General features: G+C 40.2%; 1 protein-coding gene across 2 annotated transcripts in view; it reads right to left on the reverse strand.

The window, feature by feature from the left end:
* Positions 1-3,378: 3,378 nt before the first annotated feature.
* spen (spen family transcriptional repressor) overlaps positions 3,379-15,686 on the reverse strand; it is a 31,761-nt gene continuing 19,453 nt past the window's right edge. For both annotated transcript variants that reach the window (XM_038298498.1, XM_038298499.1), the window contains 5 exons: positions 7,873-15,646; positions 7,432-7,776; positions 4,647-4,841; positions 4,372-4,530; positions 3,379-4,291 (listed from right to left, as the gene is read on the reverse strand). In XM_038298498.1, coding sequence (XP_038154426.1) covers positions 4,160-4,291; positions 4,372-4,530; positions 4,647-4,841; positions 7,432-7,776; positions 7,873-15,646 — 8,605 coding nt within the window. In that variant the 3' untranslated portion in view covers positions 3,379-4,159. The remainder of the gene's footprint in view (positions 4,292-4,371; positions 4,531-4,646; positions 4,842-7,431; positions 7,777-7,872; positions 15,647-15,686) is intronic.

Genomic DNA, 15,686 nt, shown 5'->3' on the forward strand with positions numbered 1-15,686 from the left:
CATAAAAAAATCTGGTATGCATTCTTCTGTATATAATCGGATGGATGGATTTCAGTCAGCAGGGGGCAGTACAGGACAAGGTGATTTTTAAAAGACAAATGCAACCTCTACAGTACAGCCTATCAAGCTCTGGTAAAAAAAAAAAAATGCATTAGTTAATAGCTATTTATTTAGTTAATTGGGGGGGAAAAAACAATCCTAAACAATCCTTAAGAAGAAGACCGCCCTGCCCTCAACAAGTAATCACTCTCTTGGGAAAGCCAAGTTCAATGCCAGGGGAATCCCAGATTACTAACTGACCAGAAAAAACTTCAATAAAATCACTTTAACAGATGCTGTTAGACAAGATAAAGTTGGGAACCCAAAAACGCCAACATAAGGCATACCGACCTAAAGCCTCGCCAGAAAGGAAAACAAATCTTCCCTTAGCAAAAAGTAGTTTATTCAAGTATACTAAAAGTATACTAATTTCATACTTAAAATCAGACAGTGCACCCAGAGTTTACTTATTCTAAACTATATTTCATATACTTAACAATAGTATAGTCAAGTGTACTTGACTATACTATTGTTTACTTTATTGTTTACTAAAGTATACTATATTTAAGTATACTTTAGTAAACTTAAAAATGTCCCAATTTAGTTCGAAGAAGTATTAATTTAGTAATACTTCAAGTACACTAAAAGTACATTGTTCGGTATACTTTCTAAACTTAAACTTATGCTTAAGTATTCTTAATAGAATTGACTTCAAGTATACTACTTTTTGCTAAGGGTTTGACACTTTTGCTCTAAAAACTGTGACATTCCTAAGGATTTAGGACCGAATTGAAGCGCAGTGAAAGCCATTATTTACCAATGGTAATACATGGAACAAAAGGGAACCTTCTCACCAACCAGAATTACTCCAAGATCCAATCAACAACCCATCCAGGTGGTCAGAAAAATCAAGAACCTCTGTGGCACTGCAGGACTCATTGGTCTCAAATGGACTTCCTGGAGCAAAGAAAAAACTGAACGAAGGGGACAAAAATTCTCATCCACTAATCGCAACAAATTATCTAGTATATCTAGAATTATCTTCCATAACGTATTTTGTGGAATGACAAGCCAAAAGTGGAACTTATCAGGAGGTGTGCATGCTCTTACATCTGACCTAAAGTTGATAAGTTGTAAAGTCGCCATATTTGTTGGAACTATAAACGGTGCTGCCAGCAAGAGTACATCCAAGGAGAAGTTAGGCAGTGCTTAAGCTCAAGGACGTTTGGTTTAAACCGGAGGTCTTCAACAGGGGGTCCATGACCCCTAGGGGGGTCCAGAGAGACAATACATGGGGGTGTTTTGCTTGATTACTTTTTTTAATACATATATATATATATATATATATATATATATATATATATATATATATATATACATATATCCCCCTTCCTGCATTTTTTTCCTCTAATTGAAATGTCTTTATCATTATCATAAGAAACAGATAAATGGAGGAAGAAGATGTCTTTCAGGCATCAATGCACACATTCAGCGACACACAGGAGCTCTTTCAAGCTGGACACCGTTTCATTCACAACACCTGTCCCATCAACCAGGAATCAGAATAAGAAATACTTTAATAATCCCAATTAATTTCATTACATGACTCCATCTGTAATAGAGTGACTATAGGACCAATTTGATATAACACAATTTCATATAATATATATAATTAGGGGGTCCCCGCTCCTTCTCTCCATCAGTTTGGGGTTCCTTGGCCTGGAAATGTTGAAGACCCCTGATTTAAACAATCCAAAGTTCACTAGATGACCCACTTTTAAAAACAGTTAAAAAGGAGAGAAAAAAGTGTAATAGTCCAAATTAACACTACTCTGCAAAGTGAGCTCCATTTATCACAAATACTTCATAGTACAATTTGCTTAAATTACATCTAAACTCGAGACAACAATTACATTCTCATATAGGATCAGGTTGTTTTAGATATTCACTTACCATCAATCAATTACCGACCTTATATTGTATTCGGTCTGTTTGTTTTAGTCTGATATTTAAGACTGATGTTTTAAACATTTAGGTAAAACAAAAATATAGAAAAATGTCAGAAGTCTCCAGTGATTTTTTTAAAGCTCCATGGATCAGAAAGGATCAGTTGGAAATATATGATTAAAGAAAAAAAAAAATCACTAAAAAAAAACCAAAATGCAGAGCCATGGACCATTTAATGATCTTCAGAAGTAAGTTAAACAACCATTTATGTTACAGTTTAAAATGTCCTCATGGAGGAACAGCAAAATACACTCAAAATGAAGGTTGATCAAAAGACATTTTTCATATTAATAACTGTTTTAAGACAGTTTTTTTTTCTTTCTTTCATTTGTATATCAAAAATTATAAGTGCCTTCAACATTACCATGAGTTTTTCAGCTTGCAGTCATAGAAATATTTACACCACAAAACTGACAAGCATGGTTTTACTTTCAGCATCGGTTTCATTCTTCATCGCCCGTCTCTTTTAGACCGCTTTGTTTTTTTGCACAAAACAAAAATAAAGACCCTGAATACAGACAACTGTAAAGTGTGTGAGTGTTGGGGGGTGGGGGGGTACACAGAGTCACATAATAGACACATGGGTATTTACAGCTTGGCTCACAGAGACAGACAGGAGGGAGGATGGGGGCAGATGATCAACACATTAGTTTGAGTCACATTCTTTGCCTTTATGATCCTACCTTACAATTTAAGATTTAAAAAGAACATGACATACTACAGGTGGCGCCCTCTAGTGGCATAAAAAAATCTGGTATGCATTCTTCTGTATATAATCGGATGGATGGATTTCAGTCAGCAGGGGGCAGTACAGGACAAGGTGATTTTTAAAAGACAAATGCAACCTCTACAGTACAAAAAGTTCCTTCAAATGAATTTGCAGCCTGGTTGTTAAAAAGCACTGCAGTAATAGAATATCAACAAAAATAAAACAAAGACATGAATCAATGTGCCATCTGAACAGCAAAATACAAATTTAAATATGAAAATAGGTTTAGGTCACATATCTTTTTTTTTAAACACAGATGAGCATTTGCAACAGATATTTTGGCACAGAATCTTGTTTTTTTTTTTTTTTATTGTTTTTTCTGCATATCTTCCCTCTGATTCACATTCGTCTCCCAACCAAAACAATAAACGATTAAAAAATAAATAAGAATGTGATAAGGACGAACAAAAAGCATACTTAAAGAAACAAGGAATTCACTTTCTGTCTTGTAAAATAATTTGCTTGGTCTCTCTATTTTTCAGTTTCAGTCTTTTTTATATATTTACATTATTTACAGTCACACAATTGTCCACGATAACTTCGAGATTCCAGAAGATGCAAACGAAAGGAAAATAATTAAATAAGTCTCTTTTTTTTTTTACCGTCCCCTATTGAGGCATTGCGCGTAAAATGTACAACTCCACGGGTCCCATCATGAGTTCCTTGGGGTAGGGAACACGTTGAGATGGAAACTCGGGTTTGGAAATGTCACAGAAACTTGCAGAAAGTGTAGGAGGAAACCATCATGACTGATGAAGACCAGAATCGCCTCCATCAATCCGTTGGCAATAGCTTCCTTTGACTAATCACTAGAATAAATTCATAACATGTATCAATGTATGCACAAATACGTACAGAGTTCATAAAATCTTGTCAACATAGTGCAATGAAATCTCAAGTTTAAAAAAAAAGGAAACAAAAACATCACAATCACTTATGAGGGTAAAAAAACGTCCCATCTGTAGGTCTGGATCCACAGCTTTATGAATGTCATGAATTACAAAAGGCTATGCAGAACAGCTCAAACATGAAAAAAGGAAAACTGCAATCCAAAATGATCATCAAAAATCACCGTTCAACCCTCTGCATCCTATTTAAAAAAGGTCTAGTTTTTGGAATTCATCATCACTGGGTGATTTAAGGACTTGGTGAAGTGAAGGAGGAAACAATTGTATTTTTTTCTGTTCGTCTTTTTGTTGTTTGTATTTTTTTTTTTTTTTTTTTTTTTTGAGTCAAACTCATATGGATGAAAAATGTCCAGTTTCCAAACTGGTTCAATCCAAAAGGGCTGGTGTTGGCATTGTTCAGAAAAAAATAAATAAAAAAGAAAATGGAGGTAATCAATTAAACAGAGGCTATAACAATCATGAGGTGAGGGGAAATGCTGGAGATGCTGTTGAGAAGGTCCGGAGCCAGGCGTGAAAGATGGCTTTCCGAGAATTCACACGGCGGGAATATTTGCACCACATAAGCTGCCTGTAGTTGACATGAAAACAGTGTGAGAAGGAAATCATCATGAACAACAGCGAGAAGAAAAGCTGCAGTTTAGAACAAACCTGGTTAGAGCCGGGGTTGGGTACATTAATGATGCCAGCTGCCTGTTTGGCTTGCAGGTAAGTAATGAAGCCACTTTTCAAAGCTTGGGTTTGACCAAGGACATCTTCTTGGTCTCGACCACAGGGTAAAGCCAGGAGCAAACAGTAGTCATTTTCCATCTGCCAGAAATAGGTTCAAAAAGGCATTTTACAACAATTCTATAAATCTGAGGATCCATGTAATCTATTCAATGCTTAATGTTTCTGGCTCTCAGCTAAAATACCAAGGTACTCACAGTCATCCTACGTGCTACGCTATCCAACTGGGAAGCCTCAAGCCTCATCCTCTGGACAATACGGAGAAGAGAACCTCCCTCCGGGGGTGGAAGGGAGCGCTGGGCCAGCATGGTGTTTCCAGACACAAAGTGTAACTGGACTGCAGCCTGGTCGTTTTTCAGCGCCAAGAGGCCTTGCCAAACTATAGGATATTTCTGGGGGGGAAAAAAAGATAAAACAGTGTTTAATTATTTCAATTAGAGCTTCTCCTTTGCTACAGATTTAAAATCATTTTTCAAATGTGATAACTAGAGTTCCACCTTAAAGGTCGAACTATCCAATGGGAAGTTTAAATCTTTCTCAAGATCTGTGAGTGCACCATAAACAAGGCCTACCTGGTCTTTATTACAACTATGGAGTAGATTTTGTTCCATCAAATTTATCCAGAATTTACAAAATGAAAAATGTTAAAGTAACTTTTCCATTTTGTTAGATATTGTTTTTTTTTTTTGTTTTTTTTTTTTTGGGGGGGGGGGGGCATTCCTCTGAAGTGAAGAGTACTGTACCAACTCTGTACTAACACTGGCATCAGTCTATTGAAAAAAATAGAAGAAGAAAAGAAAAAAAGAAAAAGAACATATAGAATCCTTCAAAAAAAAGTTTAAAAAAAAAAGAAAAAAAAATAATTAAAAATTCCAAGAAATTACTCCTTTTTTTATAAAAGTGTTTTTCATATTCATTGCTGGTTTGCAGTTTTTCAAGTTTTAATGCATTTTTTATTTCTTTTTTTTTTTAAACTTCCACTTGCAAATTGTGTTCTTTACTTGTGACATAATGGCACAAAATTCACCTCATTAAAATTTACTTTCATGTTGTAGATTTTCATGTGGGAGCATGACTCAAAGTTAGCTCTTTTCAGCTTCACTAGCTGTGCTTTCATTAAATATGCCGCAAACATAAGAAGTTCAGTTGAATGACGTGAAGAAGTTTGTTCAAATGATAATAAACCATAAAAACATTCTGCATGACTGGATACAAATAGCGTCCCATTACAGTTTTGCAAAATACACAAATTTCAATAATCAGCCTCAACCTAGCTCAAAAAACATTTTGCACTAGCCTCTCCATTAAATAAAAAAAAAAGCTCACATTCAAAATATGGCCATGTTTTAATGAAGAGACTTTAATTTTATAATTAGGCGTATTGTATTGCAATAGAAAATCTGCTGGTGAGGTAATTACGAAGGATGTTAGAGGAAACATTGAGATAATTAAAAACGAATGCATTTTAGATTTTGTACATGTCTGCATTTCATTTAAAGGAATAGTACACCCAAAACATGATTAGCCTTCATTTTCTACTCACCCCCATGCTGAACAACACTCTGGAGTACTTTTTTGATATCTCAAATGCATCTGGAGATCTGGGAGGCTTCTTGCTGTCTGCTGACATTCAAATAATGGAGGTCCATGGCGCCCGAGACAGAAAGGTCCATAAAAGTCCACAAAAACGTGTCAATATTCCTCCATACTGCTCGTCCAATGTAATCCAAGTGTCCTGAGTGGGTAGCATCCAGAATTTACTCGAAACGAAGTCATTTAGAACGTTTTAGATTCTAAACAGTAGTGTATAGGATTTCCTAATAGCGCCCCCATGCGCGCTCACGATTCTACGGAAGCCGGCAGACCAAACCGGAAGAAAGTGCGCATTCAGCGTCTGCTCTGCCGATAATGCAAGCGTAGAAGAAGAAATGTGCTGTTTACCTGTGCAAAGAAAGAAACAACGAAAGAAAAATGTCTGAGGACTTCAGTGATGAGGAAGAGCATGAGTTATTTGCCGAGCTGAATGCGCTGGTTTGGTCTGCCGGCTTCCGTAGAATCGTGAGCGCGCATGGGGGCGCTATTAGGAAATCCTATACACTACTGTTTAGGCTCTAAAACGTTCTAAATGACTTCGTTTCGAGTAAATTCTGGATGCTACCCACTCAGGACACTTGGATTACATTGGACGAGCAGTATGGAGAAATATTGACACGTTTTTTGTGGACTTTTATGGACCTTTCTGCCTCGGGCACCATAGACCTCCATTATTTGAATGTCAGCAGACAGCAAGAAGCCTCCCAGATCTCCAGATGCATTTGAGATATCAAAAAAGTACTCCAGAGTGTTGTTCAGCATGGGGGTGAGTAGAAAATGAAGGCTAATCATGTTTTGGGTGTACTATTCCTTTAAGTTGTGGGTTAGAGCAAGAGGCTATAGCAAAGTTATTCAGTTTTATCCTTTAAAGAACCCAATCTGTGTGTGCAAAGGAAGATAAATGGTTTGGAAATTCCTGAGCTAGGGTAAAGATATTGCCCTTTTAAAAAAGCCAGCTGTGCTAACCATTCTAACCGCCAATGTTAATCATTTCAAGGCAGTATTGATGTCCTCCACATCCTAAAATTGAAAAAAAATAAATCTTGCTTCTTTCTACAACACTTTGTGTGAAGTTGCCTCTATTCAAATATTGAAACTGATGACTGCTAAGACAGGTAGGGCAGATAGAATATGTTCATCCTGTTGTTATACCTTCTTATAGTACAGTTTTTAAATATACAGTCGTGGTTGAACAGCATGCAACATATCGTTCCATTAAAGACTGCTAAATAAATATGAATTGAAACAAGCAATAAAATATATATATTTAATAATATTTTTTCAGTTTGTGCTATTTGAATTACTAGTGTGAATGTATAATTTTCTTCAATGGGAGGGTATGTGAACTTTCAAGCACAACTGTATATGTTGATGGTTAATTTGTCTTACTTTTAACAGTTGAACCATGTCGATGGACCGATGTCCGGAATGTTCCAGCTTGGAATCATGTCGTAGCTGTTTTGGGCTTGATGAGGGCGCCGTTGGTGGTGGAGTAAGGAGGAAGGTGCAAGGGCCTTTCTGTAGCGACAGATCTGGCTTGTGAGAGAGACCCATAGGTGACATCAATGGGGACTGGTATGACGGAGAGACTGTCTCCCCTGATATTCGGGAAATGTGTGATAGTTCCGAAGAGGTAGTGTGACGAAGATGAGGGCTTTCAGGTGTGGAATCACTTCCTCCCCCATGTGGCTGACTTAATTTTCCTCTGGTTCCCAGCTCATGGTCCGTAGGGATCTGATTAGGAAAAAAATGAATCACGTTAACGAAATCAGGGCACAATTTGGGGTCATCTGTAAAAAAAAAACTATTCTCACAATTGACAGTTGTTACCTGTGTAGATGAAATGCCTTGGTTAGCCAGATTGTGTCCTGGAAACTGGGATGGGAAGCCCCGCATGTCTCGATATACTGAAAAGTTGCTTCCTCCTGGATGCATTAGCTGAACTCCGTGAGGGTGAGAAGACATCAAAACAGGGCTAGATGCATGGACTCCTCTAATTCTACTTTCATTGGGGCTTAAATGCATTAGCTTCCCTTCTGGTGAGTTGAGAGGCTCTTTTGCAGAAAAGTCTATGCCCTTTACCAATATAGGACTTCTTGACGGTCCAGAGATGTTGCTTGAAGATGTTATTGCACTCTCTGAGTTGCGGGACTGCCTTGCTTCAACAGATGCCTGTTCTCCTAGTTGCTGGTGCATGAGTAAGCGCTGGTGAATTTCTCTGTACTGGTCCATGCGAATGCCTGGGTGAAGTCCTCTGTGTTCACTATGTGCCACCATTACATCTGACGGAAGATGGGAAACTGAGGATCTACTATGAGCTTGGTTAAAGTGTCTTGGCTCTTCTTCACATGCACTGTTTCCACAAGCTGACATTGATCTTTGAGGACTTGAATGAGACTGTAAAACCATATCTCGAATTATATTAGGCTGTGGAGTATTTGAGCTTTTTGTAGATCCTGGATGCGAAGAAGGCAAGCAGTCTCCTCGCCTTCCATAATTTATCCCAGACAAAGATGTGCTGTTCATTCTGGCTTCATGAGCTAATGACTGAGTTACACTATGAGGCTGGATTATGACGGATGACTGTTCTGAGTGGGAGTGATGCATGCTGGAAGGGTACGTGGACAGCGCTGGCATACCTTGACTGAAAACAACAGATGTCCCAATGGGAGAGCTGCTGGATGGACAGGTTTTGACATAAGGTGACGGGGAATGACCAGCTGTTCGAGGAGAATGGGGTTCTTGCTTGAGGTGTAAACTAGACCGATCGTTTGTGTTGCCAGGGCTAGGACTCATACGTGTTCCAGGGATAGATGGGTGGTGTGGACTCATGACAGGACTTAAGTTCGACTGCTGAACAGCTTTGCTAATGTCCATCTTTTTTGTTAATGTCTCTGTCACTAATCCTCTTTTGCCATGCTGCTGCTGTATTACAGCTTGATTGTACATCAAAACTTGAGAGGAGCTAACAGGCGGCTGGAACATCTTCACAACACCTGATGAAGTTGTATGGTAGGGCGTTTCAGATTTGTCACATACAACACCTTCTTGCTTGATACTTGAAATAACAGGTTGAGAACTGTAGGACTGATTGGTCAAAAGGACTCCTGTGTGCCCATAGCCAGCTGGAGTCGAAGGAGCTTTTGGGTTAGGTGACTGAGATGAAGTTATGATAGGGTCTTGCTTTAGCTGAGATTTGGGCACAGATTGTTGAAATTCCACATCACCAGGAGGAATCTGGCTTATTTTGGCTCTCATCCTGTGAGGTCCTTCTGTTTTTTGACCAGAATAACTCAGAACAACTACACCTTCTGATGTGTTCACCCTCAAACCAGGACTAGAACCTGTATGGTAGGGAGTAGACTCAACAACAGAGCGCCCTCTAGAGACATCATCTGGTATTTCCACACTATGGCAGCGGTTGTTCTCATTGGAGTTTGATCTAATTTTTTGCTTGGGAATGGTCAGACCAATACTTCGATTACTTAGCGAAATTCGTGGCGTTTCTTCTGTATCATAAGGCATTGGAATTCTACTTATTACTGAGGTAGTCGGCGACATAATTGTATGAGGTTTCTTTTCCCCACAATTCTGTTGGGATTCTGTAAGTGGGGATGGCTTATGGTGCAATGACTTAGGTGGGATTAGTGGCCTTTCTTCAAGATGTAGCTGTCTTGAACCAAGTGCATCAGTGGGATTTTCGTTCTCGGACATCTTTGAATGATCAGACAGTGCAGATGTTACCATAGTGGTAGTCATAGCATTGCTGTTGGTTGCTGACACATATTTGGGTTCCATTAATATTTTTCTCAGAGTACTGGAACTAGGATCAATATCAGAGGCCTTGGTGTCAGGAGGCATTGGGGGATTAGCTGCAGTCGTTCCAAGCGCAGTTGATGGAGGTATTGTGGGAGTAACTACTGTTACATGACAGGAAGGATTAACAAAGATCCTGCTTTCTTCAGATCGTTGAGGCCAGTCAGGAGAAAGTGGCATTTTGGCCGGTCGTAACAACGGAAGATTAAGCTGGGAAACTGGTGTAGAATTAGTAGGGCTGAAGGAAAGACTACTTGATTCTACCTTTTGGAGAGGCTTTTTAGAAGCAGCGCTGTTGTTTGTACCTAAATGAAAGGCAGATTCTTTGGGAACAGGTTGTTCCACTTCAGGCTGCTCTGCCTCTTTGGGGTTGTCTACTGTTATAGCACTTGTAACATCACGTCTACAAGTTGCAACAGCTGTAACCACAGAAGTCACTGAAGACACTCCAGCTGAAACAGTCACTGCTTTTGAGTCAGCAGTTTCTGGATCTTCTGGGATCGACTCAGGTAACTTTACTGGTGATGGTTCTGACTGAGAAACTTCATCAGCAGAGTCCCCCTTTTTGCTAGCTAAACCTTTACGACTTCTTGATTTCTTTGGGGTTCTGGCTCTGACTTTATTTGTCTTCTTAGGTGGGTCAAGAAGAACTGGTTCATTAGCTGCCTTTAACTCTGTCATTAAAGGTTTTGGGCTTTGGGTTTGAGAGTCATCATCTAGGTCTCCAGCTAGGATATTATTAATGGCCATGTGTGTTTCTGGCTCCATGATGTCATTGGAGGAGGATGAGGTGGAGATCACAGATTCAGGGGTAGGAACAAGAGCAGAGTACGTAGGAGCAGCCGTGAAGCTATCTGCTTCTCCACAAGTTTCTTCAGCTGTAATGGAATCAATAGCAGCAGCAAGTTCTGTTTCACTGGCGGGATTTGCTCGCTTTTCCTCTTCAACTTCAACTTCTGGTTCTACTATGACAGGGGGCAATACACTAGGTTGCCCAGAAGGTGGTTCTTTATAAGGTCTTGGAGGCTGGTCAGCTGTAAGTTTGGCAATATTTTCAACTGCCTGCTCCAGCTCCATCTGTCGTGCTAAAAGAACAGCAGTTGGATCAGCAGGAGGTTCAGATTCTGATAGAGTGTCTTCGTTTTCTTGTGTATTAGTCTCTTTGGTATCTTTTGAAAAGTCCATCTGTGCTTCCTCTATCTCTTGCACCACAACCTTGCCTTTTGAAATATTTGCTGTAAAACTATCTGAATCAAGATCCTCTGAGCGAAGTAAACCTTTTACGTCATCAACACTAACCCGAATTTCCAAGTTTTTCAGACTGTGTGATTTGTCATCAGTTAACTGTTTAGTATTACGTTTCAACCTTGGTGTTTTAACTTTTACATTTTTTTCAGGTTGTTTTCCCCTCTCACATGAGCTGTTGTCTTTCTTCTCAACAACAGCCTCGGAAGTTTTTTCAACAGAATCTTTTTCTTTTCTGAGCATTGGCGTTGGATTTTCTGCCCTGTCTGATAGCTTGCCAGCAGGTTCTGTGTTGGCTTTAGGCTTAAGCTCTAATTCATCGTTGCTTGACTGATCAGCTTGTTCAGTTGACAATAATTTGTTCCCAGTTGATTTGTCTATTCTACTTCCCTTTTTGTTTGGAGTAGAGGAAGGTATTGAACTTTGTTGGAGTTTTTGTGTACGGGGTGAACGCCATCCCTCAGAGGGTTTCACAGCAGCTTCTGCAGTATTTGTCATCTCTCCAGCCTCTGTGTCAACTTCAGCTGTTTTCTTTTGGTCCCCTTTTACTGGTGATAACTCTACAATTCGTTTGACACCTCTCTTGGGAGGGCGTCCCCGCCTGGTATTAGTCTGAACTTGAACCTCTTGCTGTGTTTGGTCTTTGTCTGCCCCTCTTTTGCGCATGCAACGTGGCGACTCTGTTACCTCTTTCCCAGCTTGTTCATCATCATGTAGAGTGGCATAGACTGACCTCACATTCCTCCGTCGTGTTCTCCCAACAATCAAACTCGACTCAAGGTTTTGCTCTGAATCTGATGCGTGTATGGGAGATTTTGATGTGTTTTTTGATTCATACAATTTAGGTGCTTCTGCTCTAGGAGACGATGCCCTTTTGAGCTTTTCTCTGTCAATCCGTTCACTTTTCCGTGTTGCAGGTTTCTCTTTGCTGATAATATTGGTTGGTTGTGTGTTACGTAACACAGCTTGGGTTTTTGCCCTTTTACCCTTGGTTTTTCTGCGAGTAGGTAATGGTTTCACTTCAGCCACTAGCTCTGGCATACACGGCTCACTATCTGTTTCAGTTTTCTGAGATTCCTCAAATTCTTCTGCGGTCTGGTTTTCAATATCAGGCTCTGACTTACTCACTTCAGAGCTTTTTTCCATATTTGAAGAATCAGAGCAAGCAATTTCCCTTGTGTCTTTTTCAAAGGCACTTGATAAACCAGCAGGTGTGTGAGGCTTGTCTTCCGCAACATGTTGCTCAACCACCAAACTATTATCACTTTCTGTTTGGGGTTCAGTTAACTCAGCTTTTATTTCAGTTGCAGAGTCAGGTTCAGAAACTGTAGGTGGAGGACTTATGGTTACTTCAGGAGAAGCTAATTTGATATTTTCAACAAGAGTAGAATGAGACGGGCACCCATCTACAGCTGGTTCAACTTTTTCCTCTTTAACAAATGACACTGATTGATCAGTGGATGGCGCTACAATTTCCTTCTCTGTTAAGGCTGTTTCTTTAGGAGAAGGGAGGAATGGTGTCATTTTTACACTTATTGGAGGGCTAACTGATTTTTCACAAGCCTTTGTGGGTGGCTCATCTTCCTTTTCAGATGTCACATGATCACAGCTCAAAGTTTCATCTTTTTTAATCTCCATCACTACAGGATCACTTTCAGGGTCAGGTGGGGGTTGGTCCTTATCTTTTTGTTGCTGTAGTTCTAAAAATCGACTATGGAAAAGCACAATGGGCTCTGTGGAAACATCAGCCCCTCCAGACTCTGAATGCGTTTCTATAGCAGCACCCTTTGTAAAAGGGCTACCACTCACAGTTTCGTAATCTTGGTCTTTACGTTCAAGGCGTTGCAGTCTGCGTGAATCCTGCTCAAAGATTGAGCTGTGCAAGAAACGGGAGGCAAATAATTCCTGACGTTCTTGGTCCTGTGGCTTGAGCTCCTCCTTTTTATCATGCAACTTTTCAACAGAATCTGTACGGATCTTCTTCTTTTTCATGTACCATGAAGGAATGGGTCGAGGCGCCAGCACTGCCTTATCCTTCTCGGAACAACTATGTGACACCGGAAAACGTGAGGGGAGAAAGGACCAATTATCTTCCCTTGATGAATACAAGGTCTTGGCTCTTTCAAGGAGTGCTTTTGTGTCAGGAGTTATTGTTTTGTCTAATGCAAAGGAGTAAAACTTATTTTTCTCCAAGGAGCCTGAAAGCTTGAGGTCTGTCATTCTCTCCTCACGATCTCTGAGAATGTATGACAGAGAACTACTGGATTTGGGAGAGATGTGTTTGTTGTCTCCGTCGTCGTCTGAATCAGACTGCAATTCTCCAGGCTCCAAATCTTGGCTAAGACGTTTGTGGATATTTTCCCGTTTAAGAGTGTCATTTGGGAATGTCATTTCCATTCTGAGAGAATCTGATTTTATTCTCCTTTCCCAATGTTGCATTACTTCATCATCAAATCCAAGCAAGGACGATTTTACCTTTGGGAGAAGATTGTTCGAAGACTGGAAATTTCTAGTGGTCAAACTGAAATGATTTTTTAACGATTCTGTGCGTGAATACCTTTCATCAGTCGAAGGGGAGGATTTTTTTTCCTTTTTTGCAACCGACAGGGAAATGCGGGAATCATCATCCTCATTTTCTGAAGACTGACCAGCTCCTATGGAAGATGGTATACCATAGCTGTTTTCATTGAATTCCTGGGAGCTTGGAAAGTCATTCTCTCGTTTTACTTTCCGGACGTCGAGGTCAAAGCTCTCAAGCTTTTTTCGTTTACTAGAAGAGAAGTCTTCATTGGCAATGTCCTGATTTAATTTTGCAACTTCATGCTGGATATAGTCCTTTTCTGAATCACAAGCCTCATTATTTGGCGACCTTTCAAATTTGACAATTTTATCAGCATCCCTAGGCTTGGGTAGGAGCCATCGACTTTGCTCAATTTGTTTTGCGCAAACAGACTGGTTAATGTTCACACAATGTTCATCGCCATCATGGTCTCTGCACTTTGCACTTCCCAGTTCATTTTCAGACAAAAGCTGTCTCTGTTCCTTTAATTCATCCATATCAAAGCTGCCATCATCTAATATCTTTGTGAGACTGGAGCAGTTTTCAGCTTTTAAACCCTCCAAATCCATTCTGAAGAAGGGAGAATTATGTTGTGATGTAGAGTCTTCAAGCAACTCTCCAAAATGCGACTGCCCCTCCAGAGGGGGGCCTGGAGGTTTGCCTTCACAGTCCCGTCCATCTTTAGGACTGGTAACCGAAACCATCCGGACAGATTTATCCTTGTGTTGTTCTTTTTTATGCAACCCTCTGATCAAAAGGACTTTCTCTAATCCTGTATCCTTTGTGTTGTTCCACAGTTTGTAAAGTCCAGCCTTACCAGCATCTTCTTCGTTAGATCTCCTTTGACGATCAGCTCTTCCACATTCTTCAAAACGCCTTTTTCTTGCAGCCAAACGATCAATGTCCAGAGCAACGCTATTATCAAATCCACACTCTGATTTTCCATGTTTTTTGGATTTAATTTTACAATCCTTTTCAGTGATCTCTATTAGACTGTGTATATTTTTTTCTCTGGGCATCTTCCCATGCTTCTCACCTTTGGATGATTCTGAGCGGAATGAAGGACTTCTCTGGTCAGCTGTGGGCGATGCCAATTTGGGACTGTCACTGCCAGCCCTCAATGTTTGCTTTTCTTGGACAGTATGACCAATCAGTTTTCCTTCTTTTTCTTTAACACGTGTTAACTGCACCACACAAGGCAGAAGGTCTAACCTCGTTTTGCTAGAGCTATCCTTTGAAGTTTTACTCATCTTACCCCGTAGTACTGACTCAGGGCTAACATCTCTTTTAAGTTCTGGTTCTATTTCCAACGTCTGAATGGTAGGTGATGTGACTTTGAGTTTTTTAAGCCTTTGCTTCTCACTTTTTTCTTTATCCCCTCGCTCTTTTCGCCCGGTTCTCTTCTCCTTTTCAACCACACTTGGTCTCTCAATTTCAAAACCACGGTCCTTCTCAGGTTTATCAGTTTTATTATATCTTTCGGCACGCACCTTTTCCAGTTTTTCAAATCTAGGAGGGGAGACTGAACTGCAGCTGCCACTTCTGTCAGATGATCGACAGCAAATCCTCCGATCTGAATCACTCGGTATTCTCTCAGAGAGTGAGGGTGATGCTGTGGGGCTGACGGGACGGCGAGTGGAGATGTGAGAAGGGCTTTGGCTGCGCTCTATGGTCCTTCTTCCATGATCGCGTCCACGATCTGTCTCAAAACGCTCCCTCTCTCTTTCTCGCTCCCGCTGCAAGTAGCTGTATTTACGGATGTCCTGTTCATAAGGATCAGCTCTGTATTCCCGATAATCTCTTGGGTCCTCAAAGTACTGGGAATCATAGTAATCCGCTTGATATGGGTCCCACTCAGTGTAGAACTCTCGACTTCTAGCCGGGTATTTCCGCCGTGGATCATCAGTATACGTTCCAGGGGTTCTAACATTTTCGTAATATTGTCTCTCTGTTTGAAACTCATATTGGCTTCGTCGATCATCTCTGCCAAAAAAAAAAAAAAAATCTGTTTAGTTTTAAGGAT

Source organism: Cyprinodon tularosa, unplaced genomic scaffold, assembly GCF_016077235.1.
Source record: "Cyprinodon tularosa strain WSP-4 unplaced genomic scaffold, ASM1607723v1 ctg409, whole genome shotgun sequence".
NCBI lineage: Eukaryota > Metazoa > Chordata > Actinopteri > Cyprinodontiformes > Cyprinodontidae > Cyprinodon > Cyprinodon tularosa.